The sequence below is a fragment of the Haemaphysalis longicornis genome, unplaced genomic scaffold (assembly GCF_048455015.1).
Source record: "Haemaphysalis longicornis isolate Haplotype H1 unplaced genomic scaffold, Haemaphysalis longicornis Haplotype H1 scaffold_10, whole genome shotgun sequence".
In the NCBI taxonomy this organism is placed as follows: domain Eukaryota; kingdom Metazoa; phylum Arthropoda; class Arachnida; order Ixodida; family Ixodidae; genus Haemaphysalis; species Haemaphysalis longicornis.
The window spans coordinates 106,003,351-106,029,642 of record NW_027526204.1 but is presented as its reverse complement, the minus strand read 5'-3'; the positions used below and the strand labels follow the sequence as shown (position 1 = coordinate 106,029,642).

Here is a 26,292-nt window from a genome sequence, read left to right as displayed (position 1 = left end):
CACAACATGGCTTTCCAACAACGGCAATAGATTAAGCTATTTGCATACTGAGGAGTGAAAAAAGGTTGTCTGCCAGAAATCTCACCTCTGCGTAATGAACCTGGAATACACGAACATCGCCATTTAAAAACTCCGGTCCCGATGAAAAACAAAAAAAGACTGCCGGGCGGGTTCGTTTCTGTCCCCTGTGTTGTTTTCCTGGTTGATAAGGTACGTGTGATCGCAATGCATCCGTTATTAAAACCAGAGCTTGGGAATAGCTTGCGTGGTGATTTGCGACTTCCTGGTTTTCGTTGCGACTTCCTGGTTTTCGTTTACCGTTCGGGAGGAAGCTGTGCTACAACTGCTGGTTCGCTACACTTGTACAGTATAGACCACTTATACCGAACCCGGTTTTAACGAAATAGCGGCTATAACGAAGAAACCTTCGTTTCCCGTTACCATTAGTATACATAGATTTTGTGTCCAGATATAGCGAAATGCGGATATAACGAACTGATTTCGTTTCGCAATGTCTTCGTTATAAACGGGATCGACTGTATTTATAAGCGTGGCGTTAACGACGCGGGGCCGGTGTGTGACTCTGCGGTTGCTATGCTGGAAGGTCTTAACTTCCGCCAGCGTCGTTGCACTCTGGCACATTCTTGCGTGTGGAACCGTGGGGCTGGGTTCCCTCACTATTTGCTTAAAGCACCGCTGAACACGAGGGCAGGTTACTGAAGAATTACAGTGTGAGACCTGGCATGTTTCACGCCTCAAGCCAGCTGCAAGTCTTGGTGACTTTGAACGACGTTGATTATTTCGAGGGCACTAATCCTTATGTATTTTACGTGGCCCAGATTAGGTATTTGCGACTTTGAAGCTGTTACGCCATTTAATGTAAGAAAACATACCTTAAGCTACCAGTATTCCTTTACACGATAATGAAGTTACCTTGAAAAACAAGATTTCTGCATTGTAACAATCGTGAACGGCTATCGCAAATGCTAGGTCATCGATTCTACGTTGGTGAGCGGGCCATCCGCCGCCCAATTAGGGAGGAGTGGGCAACTCGGTGTCAGAGGGGTTAAATAAGCAACAAAGATGGCACCCAGATAGGAACCCCCAGCTGGCCTTATGTAGACCCGAGTATTTTTATCTCCTTGCACATCAAGCGGGAACAAAGTTTTCATGGTGTGAGACGCCTCTGGTCATCTGTCTATTGTTATCACAACTGTAAACAATCACAACGGGCCGCTGGCAAAAGGCAGAATGCTTGGTGCACTTTTAGCCAGCCGCGTAGTGTGACAACAATGAACAAAAGTTGTTTCAGTAGGTGTCACAAGTTTGGCGGGAAAAATAGCAGGTTTTCTGTAATCGCAATCTGATGTGCTCGGCAGGCTGCCACGTCTGCTGCTGCATTGGAGGGTTGATTGTAGTGGCCAAGAATCCACCTAAACGTAATATGGTGCATTACGGCAAGTTTTAATAATTTTTTAGTTTTTAAAGTGTGAGATAGCAGAACACCATTAAAAGCGCTGCTTGCATATTTTCTGTGAAAAATGGCTCTTGGCTGTAAGAAAGTCCTAACCTCTTTTAGGTTAGGTCTGAGGAACTGTTACTCAGGCTGAGAAACTCAGGGCCAAAAGAAAGTCATCAAGCTCTGCAGCATGTTATGTAGTAGGACAGCGTCACCGACATTTCTTTCCAGAATTCAAATTTGGCCTTACAAACGCGGAAACGAAAAAATGGGTTCGCCAAGAACGATCTGGTACCCACGAATGAAGCCGGGGCAATGTATGTATATTAGATAACTATATAGTTGCTGCACAGCCAGCATACCTATACCACTTTTAGTAAAATTGGCACTCCTTGCAGAAAACATTTACTGCCGAAAATTAGCAAATCTCGCAGTGTACACAGTTCATCTGGTCATTTTGATGATAAGATACTGTTCCTACGGCCTCGGTCGAAGTTGCAGCAATCAGAAACTTTTTTCAAAACCTTGTTATCTGTTGCCGAAACGTATTTCCTCAGCCTAATTAAAAGCGTTCTTTTTCGAAGTAAGGGCGGTTCGGTATCTTCTGACTTGGCTTAGACGTGACACGGGGGCGTATTTCCAAACGTTTCGCTGCACAGACCATCCACGTGACACGTCGGTTCGCCCGATGCAGAACGGTAATTAAATGTAATTGGCTGCGCCACTCACCTAAGACGACCTAAAACATATGAAATCTCTATTATTAACAATAACTACACGTAGATTTAAGTTTAAAAAATAAATTCAGAGAAAAGGTAAGCAATAAAAAAAATTAGCAGCGGCTTAGCTCGGTTATACCAGGATATACGGAGCGTGAGCTAAGGTTCAGCTGGTTATTCTTAGGTTGCCTGGTTGTCTAGGATTAGCTAATTATCATACTTACTGCTGCTAAAACGATTTCCAATCCAATCCAGTCCAGTCCAGTCACTGATCCTCGCGCATGCTCAGCATGGCTCTCCAGGAGCCCCGCGAAACTGCTATCAAGCGGCTCCGGCGCAGCGTCAGACTTGGCTACTGCGCAACGGAGGCGCACAGGTGGACATCGCGCTGGCGCCAGTGCGTCTGCCGCAGCCATCACGTCACCCCTCTGGAATGCGCAGACCGGCGAATGTGCAGACCTCTACACACTCGTACTCCAATTCGGATGGGATTTCTAATCCAATCCAATTAAATCAAATCTAGTCCAATCTAAATCCAATCCAGTCTTTTCTAATCCAATCTAATCCAATGCTCCTCGCGATTGCGCAGCACGGCCTTTCAAGGTCCACGCGAAACTGCTCAACCTCGGCCAGTGTAGCTTACGCTACAAAAAAAAAGATAAACCTGCTGGGGCTCGAACCCAAGCCGTCAGCGCCCGTACTCGGTACTCCACATCGAGGACACCAAGCCAGAACGATGGGCTCGTTTCAGCAGGCGATCGAAAGAATAGCCCGTGAAGTGACATCACACATGCCGCCTGTGTGCTCTGTGCAGCGAAGCGTCTGGAAACACGCGAGACGGGGCACAGTAGAACGTTTGCACAACATTACATTGCACCGAAAGTACCAGGCCTATCTCGGAGGGGGAAATTTTTTTGCACACACCGAGACGTTCTGGCCGATTACAATGACAGCTGCAGGAAAGTTTCCTGATCAATGTACCATTGTGGACACAGTTATTCCTAGCGTAATATTACCAAATATCGCCAAAAACGGCCTGGCTGGAGGAGGAAAAAGGGTTTAGACAATGAGCGTTAGGACTGCTCTTAAAGGAGCCATGAAGAGAAAATGCAACTTCGTTTAATTTGAAAGAACTACGATTCAGTATCTCACTCAGTTCCATTACAGCCACAAAAGATGTTTTTTTTTAACGAGAAAAAGCAAGAAGTGTTTAAAAACTTTCAAATTTTGCGCCACAGTGACGTGTTATGAGCAAGAATGACGTCATACGGGCCAACAATAAAACATAATTTTCAGTGCGTTAACTGCACGTTAGCATTCAAGTGATGCGGTCAAATGGAACTAGAGGCCCCATTACAGACGTCCAGTCATGTGTCGTCGCGCCAGGTCAGTTAGGCAGCCGCCAATCGCACAAACAAGGTTCTGTGACGTCACAGAAAAGTTGCGGGAAAGTGGCTAGGGGGTCGCGACTGCTTCACACGTTTTCTTTAATATCTCCGTTATTTGTTCGAAGGTTGCGATGATATTGGTATGATTGTTATCGGGACTAAGCAGTCTTTCTAATAAACCCAACTTGTATTTTGTCTTCATGGCTCCTTTAAGGTACTCGCCATTCGGGCCGCCCCCTTTGCGGGATGCGCTTGCCGTGGCTGGCAGATTAGACCAGGCTTTTCACCAGATGCGCTGAGTCCCAAGGTCCCGGCTTAACAAGCAGCTCACCCACCAGCATACTCAGTTGACATTGTCTATTAGTGCCAGCGCATACTGAACAGAGCATTCGCTGCACCCCGAATTTAGTTACCACCTGCGGAGTGAACGCTCGCTCGATGTGTGTGTGGGGGTGGGGGTGGGGGTCGGGGGAGGCTTGTCAAACGAATGCGGCCGCGTGGGTTTCTTAGCAACGTACTTTGCAGTGGTTTCTGCATTACACAGAGTCATCTTTCCATGAAAAATGAGGCACGTAATTTTGCCAGAAGCATGAAGCATTCTGGGGGCCTCTGGGCACCGGCTGTCTTCTTATATTCGAAATCGTTAAAAATGTTCATTCTCCCAGTTATTGTATGCGAATGCTGAATGCAGATTGAGTGAGACAATACCCTTCCCAGCGAGCCCTTAAAGGGGCCATGAATGCGAAGTAAAACTTAATTTGAAAGAGCTAGGCTTCAGCCCCTGACTAAACTCCATTTCATCCAGGGAAGACATTTTAAAGACAAAACATGCCAGAGCTATTTAAAACTTTCAAATTTTTTTATCGCCACAGTGACGTGTTATGGACAGGAGTGACGCCATATCGGCCAGCAGTTAAACCCTTTTTACCATGTGTTAACTGCTCGTTAGCATTCAAGTAAGGCGATTAAAGGGAACAAGGGGCCCCATGCAATTGCCCAATCATGTGCCTTAGCGACGGCTTAGGTCGACAGCAGCCAATCGCAGAGAGCAAGATTCTGTGACGTCAGAGAAAAGTTGCCCGAAATTGGCTGGGGAGTGGCCACCACGGTGGAAGAGTAGACTTCTTCCGCCGTCGTCGCCACTGCTTCACGTGTTTTCCTGCATATCTCCCTCATTTCTATGAAGTTTGCGATGAAATTATTACCATTGGGATGGGGACAGAGCAGTGTTTCTAATGAACGAAACTTGCATTTTGTCTTCATGGCCCATATAAAAGGTGAGACCTTTCAAACTAAGCGCCCTTTTATTATCGCGATTCGGTGCGCAGCGCCGTCTTGCGTATCTTTTTAAGCAGTCTACATCATGTGCGTGCATTGACACACTATTCTGATTTCCTTCTGCCGTTATGCAGATGCGTCCATGAAATAAGTTTTTTGTACGCATTCCCGCACATGCACTCGAAAAGCCACAGGTGATGTAAACTTATCCCTGAATATTGACTCGGGCTAGCACATGGTATACATTTGGGTGTTCAGAGCGTGTACGGATATAGTTCATCAAGGATCCCACGTCCCAGATTTTTTCGGCTGCTTAACTGAAAGAGTGAAGTTTAGTACCTTAATTACTATTACTATGCAGTTACTATGCCATTACTCTAGGCTATGCTATGCTATTGCTATGCAAACATTAGGCATACCGCTACTACTACTACTATGCAACTATGCCATTACTATGTTATTACCACTATGCTTTTACCATGCAATTACGCAATTACTATGGTCCCCCTAAATTTAGGAAGGAGGCATGCGGCAGCAGGGTCCGAAGCTTGGACAATAGGAGGGAACACGACGCAATGACAGTGGGAATGTACTACCCACTCACAATCAGGACCGTATGACACACTGTGAAAGCGAACACTTACACAACTAAGGTAAGCCGCTTACAGTATTTCAGGCCTGTATCGCTTACCGAGCATTGCGAAACCTGGTGAAAGGAGTTGCACAGCCAGTTACACGACCGCGGGTTATCAAGCGTATACTCACAACCTTCGCGTCGAACTTCTGTGTGGACTGTGCTTCGTACTCCAGCTGCTTTCGACGACGTAACTCTCGCTACGCTAGCGCTGCTTCTGTCAAGATTTAGACATTTGTTCATAATGGCATTCCGTGTTTTTTTTTCACGGTCAAACCCGTCAGGGATAGTCGGTTTATTTCGACATGCATCTGCGAAATTCTCGTTACAGTGTCAGAAGGTGAATTTCTTTTCCTGAGCTCAAGGAATACCCGCGCTGGTAGGTGAAAAGCAATACGTGTGTCCGCTTTGGGATGAAGCGAGGTGGTCAGTGACTTTGCGATTTGCTAACCATCGGAGACGGAAACGTTTGGACTGATAATAATTGCTTCAATGAAGAATTTATTGGCAAAGGATTCATTTATATATTGGACCAATAGATCTTATATTGATACATAAAATGCAGAAAAAGACTCACGCATCATGGTTTTATTTTTATTTCATATTTATTTATTAATTGTTACGACAAACTATTTATAGGTTAGAGAGTCATCCATGATGGCATCCTGCCCCGCATATGCAACATTGTGCAGCAACGGCGGCAAAGAAAACTACAAAAAGTAAAGTACAAACGCAAAGAAAAGTACAAAAAGTACAAAAAGTACAAAACACTCAACCTTTTTATACAATGTCCATGCAGGAGACACAAAATCCTAGTTTTTTATGAGGAAATAGACACAGTATTCACAACAGTGCAGAGAAACTACGGAACTACAAACTACATACCGTTCCGCTTTCCGACTCAATAAAGGAATATAATTTTTAAGTTATCCCTTTAGCACTAGCCGCGGCGAGGTTTGTGGCAATAATTGTGCAATAGTAAGCTACGTATCAAAAGAGTCGGCAATATGGTACCGTGACTATTGTGTACCACAGTCTCTTCGGATAAATGGCATAGTCAAACAACTCCTATATATACAAACAGCCCCAAACCTTAAATAAGCTCTAGACACCCGCAATCCTTAGCTTCCCTGGTACTTCGGCACGTGCAAGTACGTTAAATAGCTTCTGAACAAATAAATATCTGCATATTTTTTCTTGGAACTGGCTGTCATGAGTCAAGGGAAATCCCCGCAAGGACGACGAAGGAAGAAGAGAAGGAAGAAGAGAGATCGAGGCAGGGGCGGAAGAAGAGACCCGGCTCACGAAGAGCGAAGCCTGGGTTGACGCGACCCAACACACCGACGTCGCCACACAAGCCTGGGCGGGAGCGGGCCGACGACGCTTCGGCTCCGGTCTCCCGACGTTCTGCCAACCCACGTCTTGGCGGCTCCAGCGGCGACGGGCGCGCGTCTGCGGTCAGCGACATCGTATCGTCGTCCTGTGCTACGACGGCCCCCATAACGGAGACGCTATCGAACTGAGTCGCACTACACCAGTACCCAGCATCGTGGTGACAGAACGCGTACATCAGCATGGCCATGCGGCGACTTCCATCCCGTCGTAACCCATGACTTAAGTAAGCATTGCATTTTGTAGAACATCTTCCTAGGACTAAATGACGACGTAAAGGAGAGTCATCTAAGGACATTGTATATATTGCGTTGGCGAGAGTGTGATAGTTTGTCAATACGTGTGGGTTTCTTTTCTCTGGTTTCCTTCCGACGGAAGTTTGGCGTGTGATAAATATCTTTTCCCAAACGTGTCCGGGCTTCCCATGTCCTTCTTCTTTGCCGGTCAGGACGCGTGACACTGGCAGATGTTTTTGCTGATTTAATGAATTTGTGCAAGGAATGGCTTCAACGGTTGCGATGAGGATACCCAGAGAAGGAATTATATCGTCTTTTAAGTAAATAAGGCCCCCGCGGGGTTGGAAGAAAACAATGGCTACCACGTGACTGCGAAACGTTCGATGGCTTAAGCCTTGGAATTGAATACAAAGACGCGCGAAGGGCCCTGTTGCTGGGATACAAGCTCGTGCTGTTAGGGGGGTGTACACCGGCATATCAAGCGCGCACTTTGCCTACCTCATCCACCGGCGCTGAAGTTCCTCTCCTCTCGTGTCTTTACTCGATTCTAGCTTTGCCGTCCTGCTCTCGCCATCCCCTCCGATTCTTGTTATGCCCACACTCCACCATGAAAACTCCCACTGACGTCTACACCTCATACTACCGCCCCTCCCAATCACGTCCTCTCTCACATCCCCTTTGCCCAGCCCCCCAGTCTCTCCCTACCTTCCGCTCCCCTCGTGCTTTTCTGCTCCCTTCCCCTTCCCCTCGTGTCCTAACCGCCTTCTCGTCCATCTTCTCTATCTTCTCTCCACCTTCTTCTATTCTCATTTCTTCTTCTTCCCTACGTCAACCTAATTTCTCTATCGCCTCTCGTTTCCATCCCGTCCGCACGCTGATTCGATTCTACATTCGTTCTTTCGTAAGCAACGCCCACGTAATTCAAGAAGCTGTCAAACCAGCCAGTGCAATGTCGATATCCTCCATGGCATATTCCTTGGACTCTCCCGTCATCTCGACCAGTTCCTTGACGAGGGCATAACTCCGGTGCACCGTTTTGAATGCTCTCGCGGCATCTGCACCCGCCGCGGCTCCGCTAACATACCGGGCAGCGAGGGTGACCAGGGCCTTGTTCCTCCGGAGGAGGTCTCGAATGTACGGCATACCCTGCATCTCTACCGTTTCCCTGATAGTCTGTAGATTGAGCAAGGTGTGATTATCAAACAAGCCGTCGAGAATCACGTATAGCATGTTCCCATTATCCCTGGCAAAATCGCACACACATAGTGAGTTTAATGCGTCGTTGACAAGCAGAAGGTCTCGAACAGCGGCAGCGATTTTAGGGGCGTTGACGTCTGTGTAGCCCCGATAATATGACACGGTTTTGTTATGCCTAAGCGCTTCTAAGATGACTAGAGTGAACTCCTCCGGTAGTAACCATGTGCACGTCAAGTCAAGGCACCGTACTGACTCATTTCTCCTGAGGAAATCCGCGAGCCGCTCAGCAAAAGCAGGAGTAAGGGAAACCCTAAAACACAAGCACAGCTTTGTCACGGTACTGTTTGAAGAAAGCGCGCCAAAGAGGGCGTCGATAGCTTCCGGGGTCAGATCAGCGTAGAACTCAAGCGACAGCTTTGGCTGATGTTGATCAGCGAGCAAGATCTTGCAAAGTTCTCCCAGTCGTCGCTCACTCCAAACGATGTAGACCCGCTTAAAGAGGCCTTCAAAACGGTCTCCTTCGAAAACCTGATCGCCTTTTTCATCGGAGAGGTATATCTTGTCAAAGCGCAGTTTTTTCAACGTGGTGTTTTGGTTCAACGCTTCGGCGAAAGCCAGAAGTGCAGATGATCCCAGGCCGTTGCCGGAAATGTCCAGCTTCTCCAGGCTTCTGTTCTGTCTCAAAGCTTCGGCGAGTGCCAATGCTCCCTCTTCGCCGATATCGTTCGCCGAAAGATCCACCTTCTTAAGACACGTGTTTCCCACCAAGTGTTTCGCTATTCCTACGGCACATTCACTTTTCACGCCGCAGTGGGGGAGGCTTAGCACGCGCAGGTTCTCAAACCCACCTGTAAAGCTTAGCGAGAATGCTTCGTTGGGACGCGTCAATACAGATACGTGTAGTTCCTCGAAAGAGCGGTTCTTTTCCAAGTCGTTGATGGCCGCTGTAATCGATTCACCGTCCTCTTGTGTCCACGAGAGCTTTTTGAGGCGCCTGCTCGCATTCAAGAAACTCCGTAGCGCTTGCACGTCCTCTGGTGACACCTTTCCGGTATTAACCACGAGTGTTTCGAGCTTCCTGCATCCGGAAACTGCCTCCAGCAGCTTCCCGAGAATCCCATGTTGAAAGTCGCTATCTTTCAACTCTAAACGCTTTAAGCGATTGCATCCTTGCAAAGCAGCAGCCAAGTGATCAACGCCGTACTTGGAATCCGACCTCTGGCAGATCTTGATGGACTCCAACAGCGATCCGTTCTCGATCGCATTCACAATTACCGCGTCGGGGACGTTAGAGGCCTCAAGCCGCCGAACTCCAAGCAGCCGCAAGTACTTCGGGTCAGGAGAGGAGAGACTCAGTTCTCGCAAGCATCTGTGGTGTGCAACGATCCAGTTCACGACGATATGTACAAACAGCACTTCGTGCCACAAAGTATACGACGCAAAAGAAAAAGAATCCGCAGCAATGGAGAGGGCTGAAGTCCCATTCATTGAAATATGTAAGGCGGCTTTGCGCAGTACAGCATCATTCAGCGTGTAGATATGGTCGTTGAGCCAGCATGGTTCAACGTCCCCACCCGTACAAGGATGCGACAAGTCCAGGCCTTCTTTAGCCAGGTCCAGCCATTGGTCTTTCAGAAGCTCCCTTCTTGTTTGAAAATCTTCCGGTAGCTGGTCCACAAAAGACTCGAAGGTGGCTAGAGAGTCACAAGTTCCATCTTTTCCGGCCATTTTGTTTCAATGGGGTCCTGTATAAGAAACAAAGAAACACAAAATGCGCAACCGTTAAGCGATTCCAGAGAACTAATGTGGCTTCTTGTAAGGCTGGCTTCGATATGAACAATCACAGCGAAAAAAAAAAACGACTTGCACTTTCGTACTCTGCCACTTTCTTAGGCAGGAACTGCTGTTGATAAAAGCAGCAGTTTACTAGAAACGCAAAAATAGTTCTGCCGGACACTTCAAAGGACCCTGAAAGAAGCTCTGATGATACATGTGTGTTCAAATTTTCAGGTAAATTAACGTTCTAGTAATCACCTCCTCAAAGAATTTTGTTAAAGAGATGAGTATTAGTGCATGGAGTTACTGCCAATCAAAACATCGCATTTTCGCCCGCGCCGTGATTCTCCCTCGTTTCGTCCATTTCTTCGCACCTGGGAAGCGTGACTGCCAATGATGCCTCACTTCTCGATGACGTCTCCACGAATATCCGGTTGCAGGCGTGGTCTGCTACTGCGATATTCTGCGCTGCAGCATCGCTTTGGGATGGGGCCGTCTGACTTTCTGCGTTTAGTTTCCGCCGTTCTGTTTTTACTCTGCTTATTCATCCCGCACTGCGCTCACGGCTTGAAAAGCTGGCGGAAGGAATGGGACCGGACGTTTACGCTTGCACACCATACCAGAAGATCGCCCGAAAACAGAACGACTCTGTCACTGCACGTACGCGGCGACATGTCGTGGGACATATGGGGGTCTAAAATATGTGAGCGACTGACTACAAAATCCTCTCAAGATTTCTTTGGGCGACCACGTACATTCGTTCCGAACCGACGTCTACATATATATACTACTTAATTGGCGACTCGTTTGCGCCAATGCCGAGCATTGTCGTGTTGTGGTGACGCCGTGCTCGCGCGTACACAGGCAGTAATGACACTCCTCTGTTTGACCATGTATATGATTGCCCAAGAATAAATTTCACCCGCGCTTTTTCGCCTTCTGGCCTGGAGGCCCACTGCCCTCTATAAAGGCTGTTCGTTCGTTTTCTACGTGTTCAGTGCTGCCAGTTGCGATCTGTTGAGGGTTTCGTTGCCCGTCGCAACAATATATAATTCTCCTTCGGCTCCCCCCAGCCCCCATAAAGCCACCTTGTGCATTGTTTAAGCGGATAGAAGGAAACTATGTTTACTCTTTATAAAGGCATAACAATTTTGCATAATAAATAAATCTGTATTTCTTACTCTGAAAGCACAATTGTCTTTTCCTATGCACAAAGCCCGAGTTTAAACCTGAACAAATCGTGCCAGTGACATAAGGATGCACTGATGCTTGGTATGGTAGTTCCACCGTTCAACCAAAAGTTTTGTTTTGGATTTGTTAATAATATACGCAAAATATGCCACTTATAAATCCGAACAGAAAAAAAAATTCCGCGAATATGCTCCTTTCGTTGCAAATGTCGAAGAAGACGATAGTCGTCTGGCGCCCCTGCCATTATATGCCTCCCTTCGCTTTTCCGCTCACCTCTCATACTGTTCCTGTCCCGTCTCACTCCGTCCAAGGTAGTCACGCTAGAGGTTTGCTCAAGTCAATTTATTTACGGCGTTCCACTGCTCGAGGCCGGATGCCTCGATGTCAGTGCTGCCATACGGCGGAGACGCGTGTGAATCGAGGCACCCTACTCGCGTCTTTATGGAACCCCGTTGTCCTACTCCACGTGCGTCCCAAGCGGAGCGTGGAACCTATCTAGTGGAACCTTTCGTTGCTGTTGCGGTTTGATTTCTGAATATGCCGTCAGGAGCTATGACCCTTCCGTCGGGCGAGGGGGAAACGTACCCTCGTACTGAGCGCTCGCGCTGCACGGGCCTCCTTTCCCCCTGTCTGTAGTGTATGCGCCGATCACGGAGAGCCCTGCGCGGCCACTCCTTTGCCTTCACTGCGCTTTCTAGGCATCGCGCGGGCGGGTTTGCCACTAATATTCGCACTATATTAATGAAATGTTGCTAATAAGGGAGCCAGACTGGCAGCTTGTGATTTGCGCACTTTCAAACACACAAGATTTTTCTCGCAATTTTGTTCTGCTGAGCTCATTCTGTGTACACCTACTTCGGAGTAGTGGCAGAACATTGGGCAAAATGTAATTGTCTCGGTGCCTGGGACCACAGATTTATTTGCTACAGGTTGAGGTCACAATGAGGCAGGAAGAGGGTGAAGAGTAAACTTTTAAGGCAAGGCTTGCGTGCTGATGTCTGGGCACCCGTGTGTTAGGGGGCCCCGATACCGATGCCTCGATACCGAGTCCTGTTTTCACGGTAGCGGACGCAATTTCCTCAATCATGCTTCATTCTAGCTCGAGTTATCGCCGCTCGAAGTCAACGTTTATAGAACCAAGGTCAGTTGTAAAACTTCGAAGTGTTTCCCGTCGTCGCCGCACCAAGCCACAATGATGGCGCTGGAGTCGCACCCGGCTCCCGCGCGCGGAGCATCGAGCGGCTGAGGTCAGTACGTTCTGAGGGATACACCCGTGGTTGTGCGGCCAGCGTCTCCGTGCATGCGTGCGTGCGTGCGTGCGTGCGCGTGTGTGCGTGTGCACTCCAGCTGTAGATGGTTCGGCGAGCACCATGCCGGCGTGTTGTGTCCCCGCTTGTAAGGGCGGTTACAGGGGAAACCAAACCCAAAGGCGCATTTCTCGCACTCCAAGTTATCCCGGCCTTCGTGTAGCATGGTACCGTGCCTATGCGTGTCTCGACCGAAACATCTCAGCTAAATCGCGCGTGTGCGACGTGAATGTTTACCCTGAGGACATAGCAAAGAGCTACACGCACTTTATTAACAGCGAAAAATTAGAAACTGAGTGAGGAAAGTAGAGCCTCGTCGAAGGAGCCATCCCGATAATATTCCCAAACCTGCTTCCTACCTATCAAAACCACCGGCAAAAAGAAAGAAATTGCCACGCCCAGACATTCAGATTGTTGCACACACCTCGTCTGCACAGACAGCCAAAACAAGCGCTAGCGGTGCAGCCGACTAAAGTGCTGCAAATTTAGACGTAACCTTTTAGACGCACATATATACGTAACCTTAGACGTAACCTTTAGACGCAAATTTAGAACAGTAAACCTTCGTTGAGAGACATGGAAGGAGTTCGTTTTCCATTGGCGAGCTGGCGAAAGGGTGTTGGCAGAGATTACAATAGAAGTTATGCTGGGGTTTTTTTTTTTTTTTGCTGTTGGTGTTGTTCAGCAAATAGAGGTATAGTTTCTTTTCGTTTAAAAGTGTGCCAATCGGGGAAGATGTACCTATTTCGTTCAACTGCTGTCTCCGCTGCAGTACTTAGAAGCTCTGTCAATAGCGTAAATACAGGTACCCTAATCTCATTTACCGACACGAGTGAATGACACAAAGTAGATGAGATTATAATAGCGGTATCTGCACTATTTGCAGAGCTACTAGGAACTGCAGCGGAGACACAGAGATACTGTTTGTGCCCGGGCGCACTGTGATCGTAGTCTTCGTTTTTATTCCCTTCTCGGCCCCATCACCAGGCGAAGCTGATGCTTGACAGCCTGTTCTTCGCCAAGAGGGATATCCCGTGACAATATCTCCTTACCTTGTAAATAAACAAAATATCCACTTTTTGGTTATATTATTCAACATATAAAGCTTTTTTTAACAAAATGATGACAATGTTTGCCAGCCTTCATTTATGTCTCTGCGTAACGCACCAGCCCCATTTTCTGCCTAGGCGGTTAGAAGATGCAGCCGCCTCAGCAAGAAACGTAAATTATGTAATGTGAAACGGCAGGCGATGCTCTGAACGAACGCGGACGTGTAGCCACAAAGCCGCGGCCTTGCAAATGCAAGACTGCCGATTGAGTGCCGTAGCTCCGGTGACATGTGGCTAGACTTACCGCTGTCAAGCGTAAATAATAGGCAACAAATAGTTTCAGTTTCCACAACAACATCACCCCCGGTCACAGTTAACAGAGGCGTTCCGGAAGGCTCGATCTTGGGTCCATTGCTCTTTTTAATTTACATTAATGATCTTCCTCGCTGTTTAACCTCTTCCTAATGCATACTGTATGCTGACGACACCACCATCTTTAACTCCCATCAAAACATGTGCACCTTAACCCAAATGCTCCAAGCTGACCTGCTTTCCCTCGAACGATGGTGTCTCCTCAACAAATTATTTGTTAACGTACTTAAAATTTACTTTCTGCTGCTCAGCTCCCCTCAAAGAAAACTTTACGCCATCCCTTCTCCTATATTTCCGGTGACAAAATTGAACTTCGTCGTAGCACTAATTTTCTGGGGTAATAGTCGATTCTCAGCTTAAAGGGGCACTGACACAAAATTTTGAAGGCGAGATAACTTCGGAGATAGATTGGTGGGAACACATATACATCATCTGCAAAATATCAGCGGCGAATACAGCCTAGAACATATTTAAAATCAATTTTAAAGTGTGCGAAACGCAACCGAGCAGCCAGCAGAGGACCACGCGCAATCGACATCCCGAGGATATGGTGTAAATAAACAACATCTAAACACGTCACGAGTTTGTGTTTGCCGCATCCGCACTGCCGGCGTTTTTCGCCGGCTCGCCCGGGATAGCCGCTCCAATCGGAGGGCCGGAGGGCGGAGCTTCTGCTCTCGAGAACGAAGGACCCGACCCGATCGTTGGCGGCGGAGGCGCCGTGATTTCGTCAGCTAATCGGGCAGCTGGCCGCGACCAAAGTTCTACAGCGATTCCAGGCACTCTGTTTCTTTTACTGTTTATTACCATTGAATGCGAAAACGCGCCGGAGGCACGAAAAGCCCACTGAGCTAGCCGCACGGTCGCTGTGCAGGCGGCGGCCACGGCCACGAAGTGACCCAGGCCGGCGCAGGTAGCTCGAGTGATAGCTTGTTACCGCTGCACGAAATTGTCCCCAAGTCCAGACCATGGTGGCTTACATGAGAAAGGAGTTAATGATGCAATGGCGGGTTGCATTAAAAATTGTCATCTGCACCGCTTACGAGAGCGGCACTCGAATATCCTCTGCAGTGCTAAGCCGAACACATCTGTAGGCGGACCTGTAGGCAGACCGGCCGGCTGCTCCCAGCGCGCGTCTTGCCACCCACCGTCTCGAGCGTCGCGTGTCGTTCTTTAGCCGCGGTAGCATTTGCACTCGCAGCGCCTGCGTCACATCCAAGGTCGCTTTTTAATTAAGCGCCTCACGAGATCAGTACGCGGGGGCATTCGCAGAAACTGCCGTCTATGCGGATTCAACAGTGCTACGGCGGCTCTGCTCTGTGATATCCCTCCGACGGTCACGTGGTCAGATTTGTTCACACAAAATCCACAAAATCCATCGTTTTGCGGCACTCGCTGAAACAGAAACTGCGACTGGCCGCATTGAAAATGCCTCTAGTTAAACAACCGTCGCACGCTGAAGCAAAAGAGGTTTCAACAGGTTATAAGTAGGTCACTAGCTACTTATCGCAACAAAAAAAAAAACAAGATGCAAAATTTTTGTGTCAGTGCCCCTTTAAATTTCATAAGCACGGAATCTTCATTTCAAAGAAAGTTACGTTTAGTATCAGAGTTTTGATTAGAGCTAGACCATATCTCATCTTGCAAACTCTTCTAACTTTGAATTACGCTTTGTCTACAGTCACCTAAATTACTGCATTTCTTCCTGGGGTGGTACGTATCATACCCACATTTAAAGGGCTGGTGAAGAGCTTTTCAAACAAATTTTGTTGGGGACATTACATTATGGTTTTCCTGACGCTGAATTCGAAAAACGTTTATTTTATGTGTAAATACACCCAAACCATCTTTTTTCGCCAGAACGAACGACCCCTGCCCGCGGACACGGTGAGAGCCCTGGCTGCCTTTCGCGATTGGCTGGTGGCAGATGACGTCATATTCGGAAGTGCCGGCGCTGCGGCGACCGCACGGCCTGAAGATATCATTCTGTTCCCGTTCAGATATGGGCTAGAAGGTCCTCTGGTGAATGGAGGGCTCACAAAATCTTTCCTTACAATAGGAGAGCCTGAGGGAAGCATAAACAAAACAGGTTCGCTCGCGGCGAGCTTTAGAAACGGGTTCTCCCCCGACGACTCATGGCCGACTTGTTTCTCGGGTGCAGAAAAGTTGCGCAGATATTGGTTCGCCGCTTTCACTACCAGCGCTAGTCACAATTCCTGGCACAATTTTTCAACCCACCATCATCCCCATCCTCGAATGTGGAACTTTATAGTTCGACAGGCGGCAACAAGCTTTGTGCAGCGGCCTGCGATGCGCACAGGCAGTGCGGCCGCCGCCGGTCGCTGCGTCGCGCAGAGGTGCGGGTGCCGGGTCGCTGCTCGGACAGTCAGCGGAACGTGGCATTGCTGCACATACGCATGTTTTAGAATAGGGGAGCCGAACGTTGGTCGCCCCCCAAAAGGTAGAGGAACCCAAGTGCACCACGCTGGTCCCGACGAGCTTTAGAACGCCTTCCCCAACAGCTCCAGCCGGCTCAGGTTGCACGGAGTCGCCGCTGATGTTGGGAACTTTAGGCTTAGCACCAAGGGAGATAGTTGGTCGCTGCTATCTCTACAATTGCGAACGACTATCCTTAACATAGTTTTTCACCACACCATCATCCCCTTTCTCGCATGTGGAACCTTATTCCTACGTTAATAGTCATTCTAGCGATCGGCGCTGTGGTCATTCTTGCACGCTGGTAACGCCATCCATCGGCCTCTTGCCGCAACTTGTGCTCCGGCAGGTTCGTTTGCGGCCGTCCACGAGCCTCCGTGACCGTTCGGCGCTCCGCATCGCGATACAAATTCGATCACCTCTTTCGAAATCACCTTGGATGACAATCCCTAACACAATTTTCACCACACTATCATCCTCTCTTGCACTTTTACCTTGCTTTTCGCAACGGCCTTGATCCTGGACGGCAGCGAAGAGCGGTCGCTGCCGCAGCATGTGTGGTGCGAGCCGTTTCGTGCGCTGTACGGGCATGCACGCCGGTCGTGCGTGCCCGTACGGCGCACGGAAGGCGAGTGAGCGGAGCGCTTCCGCGCGCAAAAAACGCTTCATGTTTTCAGCTTGCTTGACTTCTTAAAATCTAGCTATTCAGCTAAGCTGTCGTCACAGCCAACAACGTTGATCGGGAAAACGAGCAAGAAGTTCGGGAAGCCCAGAGCGCTGTGGTCCCAAAAATTTTCTAATTCACTTATAATAATGGATCAGGAACTTGGGGTACCTCCTGAGCCCGTCGCTTCGCGTATGAAGCACAGAGCACCCGACGACAAGGCCGGCCCCGCGGCTACTCGTGAAGGCAGTGTAGTAGCCACGGGTGCTCGGGTAGGAAATCTAATATAGGAGTCGAATTAGGGAATCACACAGTAGCATTACGATTAAAAAAAAAAAGAAAATGGGGTTCGGTCCGCACCAGAATCCCGGGACGCTCGCCGCCGAGTCTGTACACAAAGCAGCCGCGTCGGTGGATTGCCTCGAAAGCGCGTAATCCCTATTTCATATTTACCGCGCTTTCTAGGCGCTTTTTCAAAGAAAGTGCTACGAGTTGTGCCGCGCCTCCTCCAGATGGCGCCACGGGTCCCGCAACCGAGAGAAGACGCAGTGAGTGAGTGAAGGTCTTTTATTAACACAAGGAGGGCCCAGGGGCCGGAAGGGGGAGAAGGGGGAAAGGGGAGGGAGACGCAGTGAAACATCCCCCTCGCAAGGGGCACGATCAAATGCAGAGCATTTCCAGGGGCGCACGACATTAAGTAGTTTGCGTTACGTTAATGTTGTTGCACTTGTGGCAACTGCTGACGAGAGAGCGCTCGTCAGCAGTAATTTGAATGAATCAACGATATAAGGCGCGTTCGTAGCGTCCCATTCTGTGTCGGCTTTGTGTCGCAGTGGGTAGAGCACCATGTACATTGCGTTCCACCCGCAGGATCGAGGGATCGAAACCGGGCGCCGGATAGTATTTTTTTATATAGTAGGGAGGGGTGCGGTGCGGACTACGGGCGTCAACGTGGGTGACATCGTGAGTTACTGAAATGCTTTGCATTTAAAAGTTTATAAACATGTTGTTCGGCATATTTCGCGATTGTCTCGCAAAGGCAGTACGTACAGATGCGGCACGCGCTGTTTTCGTTCGTGCTTCCCCAGCGGCTGCAGAGAGCCGGTTGCGACGGCGACGCGACCTGGCGCTGTGTGTCGCTTGGGCACCATATTGCTGGTATGGCGGCGGCGAAGAGTTTTAAAACTGACCTTGGCTCAATAAACGTTGGTTCGAATGCCTCTTCGGCCTAGAGGAATAAGCGGCGCTCATAAAACTATACATGTCTAATATCTCTTCAGATAAGAGCCACCACTCAGTAGCTGTGCCCGAAAGCTTGTAGCGGTTGGCACCTAGTCGCCCGTGAATAGGAAATAACGGCGGTTTATCTCCCTTATACGTGCTTTCTTTCCAAACTGAAATGGGCCACTGAAACTTGCCTGTGCCGCAGGTGTTATTAGTACCATCTCCACCATTGCAGCGGTCACATAGCGGTATACCCAGCTCTAAGTATTACGTGGGCTGGCCATGGCGATTCTGTTGATGTGTCGATAAGATTTAATACAAACTATACAATATGCCATATAATTACTAAGTTGACCCAAAACTACCTGTATTACACCCTACAGGAATATGAAGCCAGAAGTCTGTTACAAATTACACGCACTTCTGCTTGTTACCCACGGGCGCTGAGCGTATCATGGTTAGATCGTTTTAACAAACTTCAGTTTTTGCAGTAAAACGTCAAAATACCCGCTATACGAAATATTGCAAACATATATTCGGCACGGCATCATTTACGCACTGTGGACCACGCAACCTCGAGTCGAATTTCATCTCCACCGCGGCCAGAAAAGCCTCCAATTTAAGCCAGATCGCTTAAACTGGTCCTATGCAACAACTTCCCCTTTAGAGTACATTACGGAAAAGAGCGTACAACGCGCTACAAGGAAAAATTCCCCTAGACGCAGTTGGCGCCCATACGCCGCGGAGCAAACGCCCAAGCCAGCTAATCGGCCAGCTACCAGACGACGCTCCGCACGCAAGATGACGGAGCCCTCGTTGAAAGAGTCCAACCAACTGACCAAGCCAATGAAGTGAAATCATTCAACAAGGAACAACAACAACACGGAGAAAGACTGGCAGTGTTTGATCTGCAAGGAGTTTCGGAGCAGCACAGCGCCGAGTTCTGTTTGGATTTAGTGCGTGGAGTGCAAAGACTGGGCTCATGGAGGCTGCTTGAGGGCCCACAGAGTGAATTTCAAGTGCTTATATTGCAAGAAGTAAAGAGCTGAAATTTTTTCTCACTGTCCCGTTTTGTTCCACACAGCGTCTCGTTTTGCTCTGCAAGTCGGGGCGAAATGAGGCATTTGGCTCGTTCTTTATTTCTCTTTTAAAATAAACTTTTGAACAATGGCCACATGGCTATATTTATGTTGCACACGTAGCAGCCCGGAATGTCGGCTGCTGAAGGAGGCGAGAAAGCAGACCTGGAGCTGGTTTGCCGTTTCGAGTCAGGTCTGTTTATTTTCCAGAGATGCGTGCGCCGATGGCTTTCCCCGACGAGGGAAAGAAGGGGAACCCCCGCGTCCTTCAAAAGAGAGAGGTAAAAGGCCCCCCGAGCGAGCAGACGACAAGGGTGCCAGGACTAATGCCAGGACTCGGCCGGACTACAAGTTAAGCACTTCCCCGAAAGGCGACCATTGAAGAGCGCGCGGGAAGGACCCTAAGCCGGCGGTGGCGTCGCCAATACGCGTCTTTAACAAAGGCGCGCACTGTCGTCGAGCCGGCGGCAGACCGGGGAGAAAGGAATGCGCGCGGGTGCCGAGCGGATTCCGCAACACACATCCCTTGTACCCAAAAGAAAGTTCTTGTAGTCACATTTTATGGTATAGAGTGAAATTAAAAATGTTCACTACTCTCAAACTTTTGTCGCGTTTTCTTCCGCCTTACCCTAGAACTTTCCGTTGAACAATTCGGCCGCAACCATCATCAGTTTATTAGCGACTCCACCTAGCCCATGTGCATCCAAGCTGATCCTTAGCTTTCGGTGAAGCTTCTTCCGCGGCTAACTGCACCACCAGAACGCTTTGGGGCTGCGCCCTGTTGAGTTTTGGAAATGAATTGTTTAAGCACCGTTGTGAAATAAATTTTTTTCTCCACACCCGCACCTACAATAAAGGATATGAGTGGTCCAAACTTGTGCAAAGATGGCATCGTCTTTCGGGGATATTTGCAGCGAAGTCAGCAGATAAGCGGCCACTTGTTTATGTTCAGACTTCTTCGTGAAATAAACTTCCGTACACACATATGGAACTACAAGAAAACGCTACTAGGCGTCTAAACTTATGTCTAGATAATGACTCCAGCTAACCTTAACACGGGCAAGCCGATTGTGGCCTTTCGGTGAATCTCATTGTCGGTGCGACGTTGTACTCCGAAATTGGCTTATATTGGAGACACATACGTAAAACAAACTTTCCCAACTCACATCTACCCACACAAAAAAGCTACGACAGGCCTAATCATATGCCCAGATAGTGACTCCAGCTAGCCCGTGACGCATACAAGCCGTTACGGGCATTCGTAAACGGGTAATGGGCAAGGTCATCATGTCTCGCAACATTTTCTCGTATTTACCGCCATTATTTAATAAATACTCACTGAAGTTAACAGGTAGCTTAAGCGATTTTAAACGAACGCAGTCTATTAAATTGTAATCGCTAAAACACGGTTTGTCACGTAGCAAGCAACAGCTCGTTGAACAGGTGTTGTGCGAAGGCAACTTCGTTAGCAATAGGCGCAGCAAACTAAACTTACTCGTTTGGTATGGTTCCACAAGATTGCCAAGCGGGCAGGTGGCTTGAGTTCCGTCAGCTTGGACGATGCTGGGGAGATTGCGCGATGGCGGCGGATACCTGGCACACAATCAGAAGGGACGACGCAGTCGCTAAAGCGGGCTTAGAGATACGGGGACTTTATTGGGAGAGCACTTAGAGACCTTATCTTTTATCGACCGGCGCATAGCAACAAGAACGGAAGGGCACACCGCTCGTGCGTTACGGAGAGTGTTTTTCAAGCCCTTATTGCTTATCGGCCTTTCCATGGCCCTGAAAACACAGAGAGGCAGCCTGCCACGGCATTGTGGTTGCACCGTTCTATGCCCTACTTATATAGGTGTCCTTTATTCACTGCTCTTTTAATGCTTCCATCATTGCTGCAATGTGTACTAAATAGAACGGCTTTTCGTAGTCTATAAATGCCATATAAAGGGGTTTGGTGTACTCTGCAGATTTTTCTATCACTCGATTGACCACAATAATGTGACCTATTGCTGAGTATCATTTCCTAAAACCACCCTATCTATCCTGTTTAGTATTACTTGGTAAAGCGGTTGTTTGCATTTGATAGTAGGATGAAAGGCTGGTAATTTTAAACTTCTTTGTTAAGTCCCTTTTTATAAACTAGAAATATGTTGGCGTTCTTCCAGGCTATCGACACGTTTAAAGCCCCTTAAGCATTCCGAGAATGGTGCACCAGGCTGTCTCAGTACGATATCTCCTTATCCTTTAGAATACTTGCGGTTATGCCGTCGTCACCTGTACCTTTTCCCCTTTTCGTGCCCTTGAGAGCATTTTCAACTTCGTCTTTGGTTATTCATGGGACTTCGCGATTTAGGCTTGTATACTCTGATGTGGCCCCGGTTCTAACGTCACTGGCGTATAGGTGGCATTCGTGCAAAGACGGCATCGTCTTTCGGGGATATTTGCAGCGAAGTCAGCAGATAAGCGGCCACTTGTTTATGTTCAGACTCCTTCGTGAAATCAACTTCGGTACACACATACGGAACTACAAGAAAACGCTACTAGTCGTCTAAACTTATGTCTAGATGGTGACTCCAGCTAACCTTAACACGGGCAAGCCGATTGTGGCCTTTCGGTGAATCTCTTTGTCTGTGCGACGTTGTATTCCGAAATTGGCTTATATTGGAGACACATATGTAAAACAAACTTTCCCAACTCACATCTACCCACACAAAAAAGCTACGACAGGCCTAATCATATGCCCAGATAGTGACTCCAGCTAGCCCGTTACGCATACAAGCCGTTTACGGGCAGTAAACGGGTAATGGGCAAGGTCATCATGTCTCGCAACATTTTCTCGTATTTACCCCCATAATTTAATAAATACTCACTGAAGTTAACAGGTAGCTTAAGAGATTTTAAGCGAGCGCAGTCCATTAAATTGCAATCGCTAAAACACGGTTGGGTCACGTAGCAAGCAACAGCTCGTTGAACAGGTGTTGTGCGAAGGCAACTTCGTTAGCAATAGGCGCAGCAAACTAAACTTACTCGTTTGGTATGGTTCCACAAGATTGCCAAGCGGGCAGGTGGCTTGAGTTACGTCAGCTCGGACGATGCTGGGGAGATTCCGCGATGGCGGCGGATACCTGGCACACAATCAGAAGGGACGACGCAGTCGCTAAAGCGGGCTTAGAGATACGGGGACTTTATTGGGAGAGCACTTAGAGACCTTATCTTTTATCGACCGGCGCATAGCAACAAGAACGGAAGGACACACCGCTCGTGCGTTACGGAGAGTGTTTTTCAAGCCCTTATTGCTTATCGGCCTTTCCATGGCCCTGAAAACACAGAGAGGCAGCCTGCCACGGCATTGTGGTTGCACCGTTCTATGCCCTACTTATATAGGTGTCCTTTATTCACTGCTCTTTTAATGCTTCCATCATTGCTGCAATGTGTACTAAATAGAACGGCTTTTCGTAGTCTATAAATGCCATATAAAGGGGTTTGGTGTACTGTGCAGATTTTTCTATCACTCGATTGACCACAATAATGTGACCTATTGCTGAGTATCATTTCCTAAAACCACCCTATCTATCCGGTTTAGTATTACTTGGTAAAGCGGTTGTTTGCATTTGATAGTAGGATGAAAGGCTGGTAATTTTAAACTTCTTTGTTAAGTCCCTTTTTATAAACTAGAAATATGTTGGCGTTCTTCCAGGCTATCGACACCTTTAAAGCCCCTTAAGCATTCCGAGAATGGTGCACCAAGCTGTCTCAGTACGATATCTCCTTATCCTTTAGAATACTTGCGGTTATGCCATCGTCACCTGTACCTTTTCCCCTTTTCGTGCCCTTGAGAGCATTTTCAACTTCATCTTTGGTTATTCATGGGACTTCGCGATTTAGGCTTGTATACTCTGATGTGGCCCCGGTTCTAACGTCACTGGCGTATAGGTGGCATTCGTGCAAAGACGGCATCGTCTTTCGGGGATATTTGCAGCGAAGTCAGCAGATAAGCGGCCACTTGTTTATGTTCAGACTCCTTCGTGAAATCAACTTCGGTACACACATACGGAACTACAAGAAAACGCTACTAGTCGTCTAAACTTATGTCTAGATGGTGACTCCAGCTAACCTTAACACGGGCAAGCCGATTGTGGCCTTTCGGTGAATCTCTTTGTCGGTGCGACGTTGTATTCCGAAATTGGCTTATATTGGAGACACATATGTAAAACAAACTTTCCCAACTCACATCTACCCACACAAAAAAGCTACGACAGGCCTAATCATATGCCCAGATAGTGACTCCAGCTAGCCCGTGACGCATACAAGCCGTTTACGGGCAGTAAACGGGTAATGGGCAAGGTCATCATGTCTCGCAACATTTTCTCGTATTTACCCCCATAATTTAATAAATACTCACTGAAGTTAACAGGTAGCTTAAGAGATTTTAAGCGAGCGCAGTCCATTAAATTGCAATCGCTAAAACACGGTTTGTCACGTAGCAAGCAACAGCTCGTTGAACAGGTGTTGTGCGAAGGCAACTTCGTTAGAAATAGGCGCAGCAAACTAAACTTACTCGTTTGGTATGGCTCCACAAGATTGCCAAGCGGGCAGGTGGCTTGAGTTCCGTCAGCTTGGACGATGCTGGGGAGACTGCGCGATGGCGGCGGATACCTGGCACACAATCAGAAGGGATGACGCAGTCGCTAAAGCAGGCTTAGAGATACGGGGACTTTATCGGGAGAGCACTTAGAGACCTTATCTTTTATCGACCGGCGCATAGCAACAAGAACGGAAGGGCACACCGCTCGTTCGTTACGGAGAGTGTTTTTCAAGCCCTTATTGCTTATCGGCCTTTCCATTGCCCTGAAAACACAGAGAGGCAGCCTGCCACGGCATTGTGGTTGCACCGTTCTATGCCCTACTTATATAGGTGTCCTTTATTCACTGCTCTTTTAATGCTTCCATCATTGCTGCGGTGTGTACTAAATAGAACGCCTTTTCGTAGTCTATAAACACCATGTAAAAGGGTTTGGTGTACTCTGCGGATTTTTCTATCACTCGATTGACCACAATAATGTGACCTATTGCTGAGTATCATTTCCTAAAACCAGCCTATTTATGCGGTTTAGTATTACTTGGTAAAGCGGTTGTATGCATTTGATAGTAGGATGAAAAGCTGGTAATTGTAAACTTTTTTGTTAAATCCCTTTTTATGAACTAGAAATATGTTGGCGTTCTTCCAGGCTATCGGCATCTTTAAAGCCCCTTGAGCATTCCGAGAATGGTGGACCAAGCTGTCCCAGTACGATATCTGCTTATCATTTAGAATACTTGCGGTTATGCCGTCGTCACCTGCACCTTTTCCCCTTTTCGTGCCCTTGAGAGCATTTTCAACTTCGTCTTTGGTTATTAGTGGGACTTCGCGATTTAAGCTTGTATACTCAGATGTGGCCCCGGTTCTAACGTCACTGGCATATAGGTGGTATTCGTTGAAAAGTTTATGGGTCAATTTCTTCGCTTCTCAACAGTGGAAACGGCCATAGACATGGCCGATACGCCACAGACATGGCGCGGCTTGGGCCACCGGGCCCGTACGCTGAAAAAAAAAAAAAACACCGGCGTGTGTCCTCTGCTCCGTTTCAACCCGATTCTCAACGGTGAGGTCAACGGAGATGTTCTTAATCGCACTCCATAGAGATAATATACTGACTCTAGAGGGAAAGCGCGCCGCTGAGCCAATGCATTGGAATCGTACGACACACAGTGGCACACATGATACAACAATTTTAAGGTTGCCAGCTGAGATTTTGCTTACTATAAACGGCGAAAGCGATGGGTATTAATCTGGCAACGTGCTGCTCTGGCGTTTCCGCGTCCGGCTAGCGAAGCATTCCGGGAGAAATTGTAACATGCCGGCCCGTGCTGGCCAGGTGGATTTCATGTATGCGGCGACGACAGCATTGCGTAGTTTATCTCCTGTGGGTAGGTAACCAACGTGTTTTCGGTTTAGCGTGCGACTTATGTGCTGAGACTATTTTAGCAAGATGTGGCAACGCTCACACAACACTTGCGCGCAAGCTCGAATGCGACTGATCGCATGCGCGAGGACGCCAAGGAATCAGCTGATCCGTACTGAGACGCACAGAAAAATGAATCTCCGTCATGATCTCCGTGACTTTTTGCGCTGTGCCGCTTTATTTGCCATTCTGTGACATTTTGCGAGGCGCTCAATGCTTTTCAAATGAAGTGAAGTGAACTGTGGCTTTAGCTGAATGTGAAATATTTATTGACACCAAAAGAACGTTATCGCATGGGCCGACGCTGATATTGCCGGTGAGTCGCGATCCCTTTGAAGTACAGGAACGAAAGAGCGCGGTCGATCGCAGGCCTACGGAGTGGCAGCTGAATGCATGCCAAGGGAGTATGCGAAATACAGTCAAGCGGCATGTCCCGATTTCCTTTCTGTCTGTATTCGTCAAGTTTTAGCTGCTTTTCACCACTTCAAAGGAAAAGCTTGCGGGACGGAATGGAGGCGGCAATTTGCCGCACAGAGCGCGCGAGGAGAGAACATTGACTTATTGTGACTGATTAAAAAACGAAACCGCATTTCGTTACCTGTTTCGTTCTACCTTCACGAACGTTTGCGCGAAATTTCGAAGCACGCAGAGCTGTATGAAGTTCTATGAGTAACAGAACTGAAACGGAACGACGATAAACGCTCCTTTTATTTCTTTTCCAATGGGGACAATCACTGGCTGCCACTCCGTAGCCTGTAGTGAACCTGCGGTAGTCAAGTTCAGATCGAAATCGCTGTTCCGGCGTCAGTTCAGGGGCAACAGATAAGGTGCTTATCTGTTGCCCCTATTATAAGAAACGAATGACGACCTCGCAAGCGCCCGGGGAAGC

General features: G+C 48.1%; 1 protein-coding gene across 5 annotated transcripts in view; it reads right to left on the bottom strand.

Annotated features, from left to right (window-relative positions):
* LOC144159048 (sodium- and chloride-dependent glycine transporter 1-like) overlaps positions 1 to 26,292 on the bottom strand; it is a 77,409-nt gene that overhangs the window by 32,349 nt on the left and 18,768 nt on the right. Inside the window, exons 1-5 of one of the 5 annotated variants that reach the window (XM_077690295.1) lie at positions 23,960 to 24,697; positions 22,429 to 22,526; positions 20,897 to 20,994; positions 20,030 to 20,179; positions 5,959 to 10,048 (exon numbers count right to left, since the gene is read on the bottom strand). In XM_077690295.1, the coding sequence (XP_077546421.1) occupies positions 8,028 to 10,031 (2,004 nt within the window). In that variant the 5' untranslated portion in view covers positions 10,032 to 10,048; positions 20,030 to 20,179; positions 20,897 to 20,994; positions 22,429 to 22,526; positions 23,960 to 24,697 and the 3' untranslated portion in view covers positions 5,959 to 8,027. Of the gene's footprint in view, positions 1 to 2,402; positions 2,607 to 5,958; positions 10,049 to 20,029; positions 20,180 to 20,896; positions 20,995 to 22,428; positions 22,527 to 23,959; positions 24,721 to 26,292 lie in introns of those variants that run through there. The other 4 variants (XM_077690293.1, XM_077690294.1, XM_077690292.1 and 1 more) reach the window with 4 other exon arrangements.